General features: G+C 32.8%; 1 protein-coding gene across 1 annotated transcript; it reads left to right on the forward strand.

Moving 5' to 3' along the window:
* Positions 1 to 1,503: 1,503 nt before the first annotated feature.
* On the forward strand, positions 1,504 to 5,524 carry LOC140860313 (protein NRT1/ PTR FAMILY 2.11-like). The gene is made up of 4 exons (XM_073263269.1): positions 1,504 to 1,718; positions 1,834 to 2,051; positions 2,272 to 2,828; positions 4,532 to 5,524. Exons 1-4 carry the CDS (start codon positions 1,622 to 1,624, stop codon positions 5,421 to 5,423), a joined length of 1,764 nt encoding a protein of 587 aa, XP_073119370.1. The 5' UTR covers positions 1,504 to 1,621; the 3' UTR covers positions 5,424 to 5,524.
* The last annotated feature ends 2,978 nt before the right edge of the window (positions 5,525 to 8,502 follow it).

Below are 8,502 nucleotides of genomic sequence, written 5' to 3' on the forward strand. Positions count from 1 at the left end.
TGTCCCTATATTTTCATGTGAAACAATAGTTTTTATAGAATGTAACGGATTGATAATCATTGTAGAGGTTACGAGAATAAATTTTATGTGATACAAAATAAAATTTAAGTAATAAAAATGACACGAAATTAGAAGGACGAAATCGATAGAAAGAGAAAAGTATGTAGTCGTACTTATAAATTATCCCGAGTTTTACATTCTATATCTAAAGATCGGTAAGTTAGATTTTACTTATACAAGCATTGTCTTGACATACATCCAACGGTCCTCATTTATCAATAAATGTGGGATCCATTACTTTTTAGTGGACCTTGCATTATTTGATAAATGAGGACCCTTAGATTTATCATGAGAATAGTACCTGTAAATGTAGGTTGAAATGAACCCCAAAAACCAAAATTAACGGAGTGCTTTAAGTTGCATTTTAACTGATTGATTTTAAATATATTTATTTTTTTTTTTGTTATTGTTTAAAGAAGTTAGATCATAAATTTTAAATACACACTTATATGTTTATATAATTCATTAATGTTAATCATGATGAATTCTAATTTCACTCAATAGTAGTATCTTTTGAAATATTTTCTACTTATATTACTAATACGTACAAAATTAAGTATAGATTTAAAATTTATCTATTTTTTTAATTATAAAAAATAAAATAAAACTAATTAAAATATATGAGTTCCAAATTTATCTCTCCAAGTGTAAGGGAAAAAAAACCGTGTGATTTCACTCAACGTCTCACCTCAAAACCTTTTTTCAGATGCTGGTGCATTTTTATATGTGGCCTAATTATTATATGGTAAGACAAGTGTTTATTTAGGAAATTGAACACATCCTTAGCCTTTTTCAATCAATATACAAAGATCATTCAATTTTGTCATATGATCACTTAATTTGCTATTTCAACAATATAACCTAACTCACTATAATTGTGACCGCCTTGAATCTCTATTTTCTACTTAATTCGAGCACATACATATAATATCTCACTCTTCCATATATAGTTTATGATTTCCAAAATATATATATATATATATATATAAATATTTGTTGAACGCTTCCGTTAGCATCTATGAGAGCACCGACTGTAGTAACATGATGACTTCCACATATTGGATCGATGTACATGATGTCATCTCAGTGATGCTCACGTAAATATAAACAGTAAGTGATCACCATATCACACACACATATATATAAAATATACACACATACTTTGCATAAATACAATATCTGATGTAAAAATAAGGAAAATCGTCAAGTCATCATGATTTTGGTGTCACACGGAAAAATGAATGTAAAAGACTAATCCAAATATAGCGGTCTCAATAGAAATTTAATAGCATAAAGGACCAAAATCAAATAATAATAATAATAATAATAATAATAATAATTTACAAAAATATGGAAAACAAAGGGAAAACGACTCAAACTCGTATAGTTGTATATAATGGAGGAGAGAGCTAGCATAACAAAATGGCTCAAAACGAGTGATTGACCTTAGTCTCACCACTACTCTTCTTTGTTTAATTTTAAAGTCACAATAGTGTTTCCCACTTGCCAAAAAATTGTATTAACTCGAGTCATCGGATCAAGTGCCAAAACTAGCTAGAATATGGCCGTGGATATGGAAGAGAAGAAAACTACAGCAAATGATGAAGATGAACCAGAGATCAACTACAGAGGAATCAAAGCCATGCCTTTCATCATCGGTAATATATATTTTTTAATTTGATTTTCACCCTTTTAATTTTTCTTGCTGAATTCAACTATTTGGAGATGATTCTAAATCGGGTTCTTGGAAAAAACAACGAATATTGAACAAAGGGAACGAGACATTTGAGAAGCTGGGAGCACTCGGGATGCTGTTCAATCTTCAGGTTTATTTGACGACTGTTTTTAATATGAGCCGGATCTCCGCCACGACTCTGTTGAATGTCTTCAACGGGACGACCAATTTCTGCACGCTCATCGGTGCTTACGCTAGCGACACTTACTTCGGCCGCTACAAAACTCTCGGATTTGGCTCCGTCGCTTCCTTTCTGGTGTGTGTTAACGCGATTTTGGTTGAGTAGATCCTATCCGTCACGTGGGTGACGTCCACGTTATCGTGGCGGTTCATGATTGGTTAAAATTAGTGAACTCCACGTTAAACCCATTAATTTTAACTAATCATGATCGGCCGCGATTTTCAAATACACCCAAGATCAGTATTGTGACGACTAATTAACGACCGTTTTTTTTTTTTTTCCTTTTTGGTCGCAGGGGTTGCTGGTGATAACACTGACGGCTGCGGTCAAGAACCTGCATCCGCCCCATTGCGGGCCGCAAGACGTCCGTTGCGTCGGGCCGAGCCCGTGGCAAATGGCGTTCCTGTTGAGCGGGTTCGGGCTGATGATCCTCGGGGCGGGCTCCATCCGGCCGTGTAACTTGGCCTTCGGGGCCGATCAGTTCAACCCGAAAACAGAGGCGGGGAAGAGGGGGATCGACAGCTTCTTCAACTGGTACTTCTTCACGCTGTCTTTCGCGCAAATGGTGTCGGTGACGCTCGTCGTTTACGTGCAATCCGACGTGAGCTGGGGTATCGGGCTGGGGATTCCCACGGCGTTTATGTTGATTTCGTGCTTCGTGTTCTTCGTGGGGACCGGCATTTACGTGATCGTGAAGCCGGAGGGGAGTCCGTTCACGAGCGTGGCGCAGGTACTTGTGGTCGCCGCCAAGAAGAGACGGCTGAAGCCGCCGCAGCAGCAGGGGATTGGCCTGTTCAATTATACGCCACCCAAGTCGCTCAACTCAAAGCTACCCCATACAGAACAATTCAGGTATGTCATATGTGTAATGTGTTCTATATTTTTTGTTAATGCCACCATTTTCGGATTTTTTTTTTATTTTTTTATTTTTTTATTTTGGTGTGTGGTGGTTACAATTTATTGGTTCCACATTGTGAAGTTTTGATTGATGAATTAGGTTGGTGCAATATAAAAATGCTCCACTGATGAAGTAATGACTAATGAATTCACCTATGGGATTATGGATTCAGAAAATAGATCGAGGGTAGTCTTGTGTTAGAGGTCTCACGGTTTTAAATTCATAAGATGTGTTAATTTGACCACTATTTAACATGAAAAATAATATTAAGACATAAAATTTATATTTTTTTATAAATCGAGTCAAATAAGATATCTATTTCGTAAAATTGATTCATAAGACCAAATTTTTGTGCAGAAAATAACCAAATTGGTTCTCTACTTTGGTCAATTTTGTGTTTTGGTTTTTTTTCAAAGATTGTTTTTAAAATTTTGGTTGGACGCTTAACATTAGATATTTATCAAGTGTTTGACGTCACATCAATGTTAAACATAATAGAAACAAAAATCAAATTCCTGTCAGAAATTACCAATTTGGATAACCATTTTAGTAAAGTTCCCATCTATATATTATTTATACAAAATTGGAGGAAACTAGAAATTTGGGCAAGAGGAAAATATATTTATTTATTTAACCATTTGATGAACGATCTTTGTGTGATAAATCTTGAAATGTATATTAGCGGTAGCCATAGCTTGACAATTCTTCGTGTCAAGGAATCATATTGCGTGACCCAACTGCTATGTTTGCCATATTATATTGTCAATTCTTATTTGATTATTCGACAACCATCTATATATTATTATTTCCTTATTCATTTTATTTACATATTTTGGACTTATAATATTTTTTAATGCTTTCTTTCTGCACGGACAAGATAATAAAGTAAATTAAATATAGTTATATTATTGGTTTGGAATCTAATTTAACAATTTTTAGGAACTAAATAAATAATTAATAGTTAAGATGGAATATATCTTGAATGTATCTATTATGTTAGCTGATTATTTATTATTACGTTATTGAACTGTATTTCTCTTTTTATTTTATTAATGAGTAGGTCTGTTGTAAGAAACTCTCATAAAATTATATTCGTGGTATATATCAACTTGACGAATAGGAGTTTTGATAAATTAGTTTTTCTGTAATACAATATCATATATTTTTATCCATAAGATAGATCGACCGGATCCATTTTTGGAGAGAAAAGTCATATATTTTATATATAAAATAATATTTTTTTTACTAGTCGAATCGAATATATTGAAGATTTGTTTTACAAAATTGCCTCGTAAAATAGTCTAATAAGAACACAAATTGTTGATACGTTAGCACGAAGTAGTCAGCAAAAGAAAGATATTAACTAAAAAAAAACTAAAATACATGACATACCATGGGCAGTGCCCATGTGTTAGCTAAAAGAACACAAATTTTTGATATGTTTATGCGAACATCTCGAATGCAAAAAAATATGGGTCGTTGAATGCAGTATATGGGCATGCATCCTATATGCTAGCATAGACAGACCCTAACATTAGACTGGACTTGCACTTAATTGGTGTTCTTTATCATATAAATATATATTCATATTTTGTCACTCAAAACTTGAATCAAATTAGCACTGATATTTATTTCTCGAACAAAATTTGGTGGTTAGATTTCTGGACAAAGCAGCAGTAAAGACAGCAGAAGACGAGCTGAATTCCAACGGATCCCCATCCAATCCATGGCAGCTCTGCAGCATGCAACAGATCGAAGAAGTGAAGTGCATCCTCCGCGTGCTCCCAATCTGGGCCGCCTCCATCCTCTACCAAGTCGGCGAGAAGCAACAGTACATCGTCTTCCAAGCCATGCAATCCGACCGAAGCCTGGCCGGCTCCGCCTTTCGAATCCCTCCCGCCACTTACAGCGTCTTCACCATGCTAACCCTCACCATCTGGCTCCCCATCTACGACCGCATCATCGTCCCCTACCTCCGCAAGATCACCAAGAAAGAAGGAGGCATTACCGTCCTACAAAGGATCGGCTTCGGCATTTTCTTGACCATCATCGAGTCCTTGGTCTCGGCTTTCGTCGAACAGAAGAGGCGGGGGATGGCTCTCAGCCATCCGCTGGAGCATTCTCCCCGCGGGGACGTGTCCCCCATGTCGGCTTTGTGGCTCGTCCCGCAGCTTTGCGTCGCGGGGCTCGCGGAAGGGTTTAGCGCCATAGGGCAGGTGGAGTTCTACTACAAGCAGTTCCCGGAGAATATGAGGAGCATTGCGGGGTCTTTCTTCTTCTGCGGGATGGCGGCTGCGGGTTATTTGAACGGGTTCTTGATAACGGGGTTGCATAGGATGACGGAAGGGTCGCCGTCCGGGAACTGGCTGCCGGAGGATTTGAATAAGGGGAGGTTGGATTACTTCTACTACTTGGTGGCGGGGCTTTGTGCTTTGAATTTTTGCTATTTTGTTGTTTGTGCCCATTGGTATAGGTATAAAGGGGTGGGGGTTGCGGATAGTGGTGTTGAAATTGTGGAAAAAGAAAAGGAAAATAAATATATTGTGTAGGAAATTAATTAACTATATATATAATTTAGTTTTTATTATATAGTATAAATGTATTAGTCATGTCATGAATAAATAAATAAATTATGGTCATAGCAAATTATGAAGTGGTGTGTTTTCAATTCATTTTCCTTGTTTTCTTTATTACAAATTGAGAACATTACTTGTCAAATTCGTGAACTTTAGCAATTAATGCAACACTTGATCAAATCAAGTCTACTTGCACAGGGAAGGTCTATGCTTACCACGTGCCCATGTGTTAATTCAACTACCCTATTTTATTTGCATTTCAAATGTTTATGTAAATATATGAAATACAAATAAAAATAACTTGATGTAGCACATGAGCACTGTTCATATGTTAGCATAAACTCTTCCACTTGGATATACGACCAATGTATTTTTATTTTAGGGAAAATTATTTTTTTGTTCCTGTATGTTTGTTATTTTGCGATTTCGGTCCTCTACAATTTCAGATTTCAGTTTTAGTTCGATATCTTTATTTTTTTGGCAATTTTAGTCTTTTTTCCGATGTGGAGCTGATGTGGAACCAATGCAGTGTTGATCTAGAGTTGACCTGTATAGTGTCACGTTAGCATTTTCGAAGAAAAATGACTGAAATTACCAAAAATCAGAACATGCAGGACTAAAACTGAAATATGAAAATATAGATGACCAAAATCGCAAAGTGACAAAGATCCAAAACAAAAATTGCAGTTTTTTCTTTATTTTATTATATTTTTTTTGACATAGCCGATGTAATTTTATTTTGTGTTGTTTATATATGTATGAATTTATATACTTACCTTCGTTTCAAATATATAGGTTTAGAATAGAAAATTTTACAGACAAACTTCAATTTTGTTTTTATTTAAATGAGTTGTAATTGTTATAAATATATTATTATTATAGATGATTATCTTATTTAATATATGATCAAGATAAATATGTAAAGATAATATTTGTACAGATTTGTATCTTGTAATTTTTTCCTATAAATAGGGGTGATTGAGTTCAATGAAAATTGCACCTGAGTATTGACTCATATGAATTCTCTCTTCTCTCATGAATTTTTTCTACCCATCTCTCTATTTCTATTATGATTTATAACACGTTATCAGCACGATGCTTTAACCAACTGAGAATGAAAATAATTCTCGTTTTATTGATGCTGTTGGAATAGCACAACGTGTTGTCAATACTCAAATTTATGAGAGATATTCATTGGTGCTCTAGAAGTAGCACAATGAAAATAATTGATATATTGGTGCCCATGAAATATCATGAATATGTTGATGACTATAAAGTAGCACAACATGATTTATGAGCCCGTTTGGATTTTGTAGAGATTTTTTAAAATAAGTGCTTTTAAAAGCTATAATTTTTGGCTTTTAAAAAAGCTCTAATTTTGACTTAAAAAAGTGCTTATTTAAGCACTTTTTTGGTCAACCAAACACCTTGTTAACTGACAAGCGCTTAAAAAAGTGCTTTTTTAGCCTGACTTTTGAAACCAAACGGGGCCTATATTGAGAATTTGAAGAAATTCATGAATTCATGATATAATATATTGAATATTGAGATATTCAAGATTAAGATCTTATATAAGATCAAATATATTGAGAATCTAAAGAGATTCCTAGTTATAATATAATATATTGAGAATCTGGATAGATTCATGATAAAGATGTGATATGTGATTTCGTATATTGAGAAAGTGAAAAAATCATGATTGATATCTGATATGATATCAAATATTTTCAAATATCATTGAAGAAATTGATCTCATGTCAAAATATATCAATATTTAAATATTGATAAAAGATTCAATATTTGATAATATTCATGAAGAATATTAATATAAGATCCAAGATTTGAAAATATTCTCGAAAAATATAATTTAATGCCCTTTTGGTTATTGAGGATCTTATGAATTGAGAAATTTGGTACAATTTCTCAAAGAATATCGATGTGTGATCTAAAATTTTCAATATCCATAAGAAAAGGTTATTAAATATATATGTGAAATATATATCAAAATATATTGACTTGATATCGATTCAAATAATATATTCGTTGTTAATGCTCTAGAAGAAGCATTATCTATTATTTGTCACACTTTTTATGAAAAGTAACTTGATATTCAATGATGAATTATATAGGTTAATTATTAAAAGTTATAGAAGCGCGGTAGTGAGACCGCAACACCATCAATTGAAAAATAAAATATTTCAATTGATTGAGCAACGGTGATGGTGGAACGTAGCTTATGATTTACTATTGGTTAATTGATAATTGATTATGGAAATTTTGATCCACTTTATTTATTTATTTATTAGACTAATTTATAGTGGCTTATTTATCGGTAAAATCACAATAACAATGATAATAATTATATATCATATCATAAATGGATCATGTTTCTATCTTATATTCATATTTGATTTTATTATTTGGTTGATTCATGTTTGTATTTTTAGTTCGGAGTATGAATCCTAATTTATTGATTATATATATATTAGATATTAAAATTCTATCAATATATTGCATGAGTTATTGCATAATATGTAATTGGATGATAATTTTATTAATTTGAGAATTTTTATATTTTAAGGATATATTGGATTGTTACATCTTTATTCTATAAAATTTGATTATGGATTTTAAATTACTCAATTTTGATTGTGGATATAAAGTTTGAACTCTTTCAAAATTTGATTAAGCTATCACTTTTTAAATGAATGATAAAATATTGTTATCACATGTTATTATCTTACATGTTTTGCAAATGTAGGAATACAAATTCAATGTGAAATGATATACGTGATAGATCGAATGTTACTGTTGAAGGTAAAAGATTTACTTGATGCATATAGGTATTTGAAAAGGTACGTCCGATTTTTCAATTTCAATTTTTTATTATAATATCTTATTTATAGTATTTTGTTCAAAGAAAGACAATTATGAAAGTTATCTGATTAATGTGGTCTATTCTTTTAAGTGGTCTATTCTTTTAAGTGAATGTGACAGTGCCAATGAACACAGTTGATACACTGTAGTTTAATTCTTCAAGGAAGAATATGTT

Source organism: Henckelia pumila, chromosome 4, assembly GCF_033568475.1.
Source record: "Henckelia pumila isolate YLH828 chromosome 4, ASM3356847v2, whole genome shotgun sequence".
Classification (NCBI taxonomy): domain Eukaryota; kingdom Viridiplantae; phylum Streptophyta; class Magnoliopsida; order Lamiales; family Gesneriaceae; genus Henckelia; species Henckelia pumila.

What these genes read in the sequence shown, in the direction of transcription:
- LOC140860313 (XM_073263269.1), top strand. Translation starts at nt 1,622, where the DNA reads ATGGCCGTGGATATGGAAGAGAAGAAAACTACAGCAAATGATGAAGAT. An exon ending in GCTCCGTCGCTTCCTTTCTG is followed by an intron (nt 2,052 to 2,271) that starts GTGTGTGTTAAC and finishes TTTTGGTCGCAG; the next exon opens with GGGTTGCTGGTGATAACACT. An exon ending in CCCCATACAGAACAATTCAG is followed by an intron (nt 2,829 to 4,531) that starts GTATGTCATATG and finishes TTTGGTGGTTAG; the next exon opens with ATTTCTGGACAAAGCAGCAG.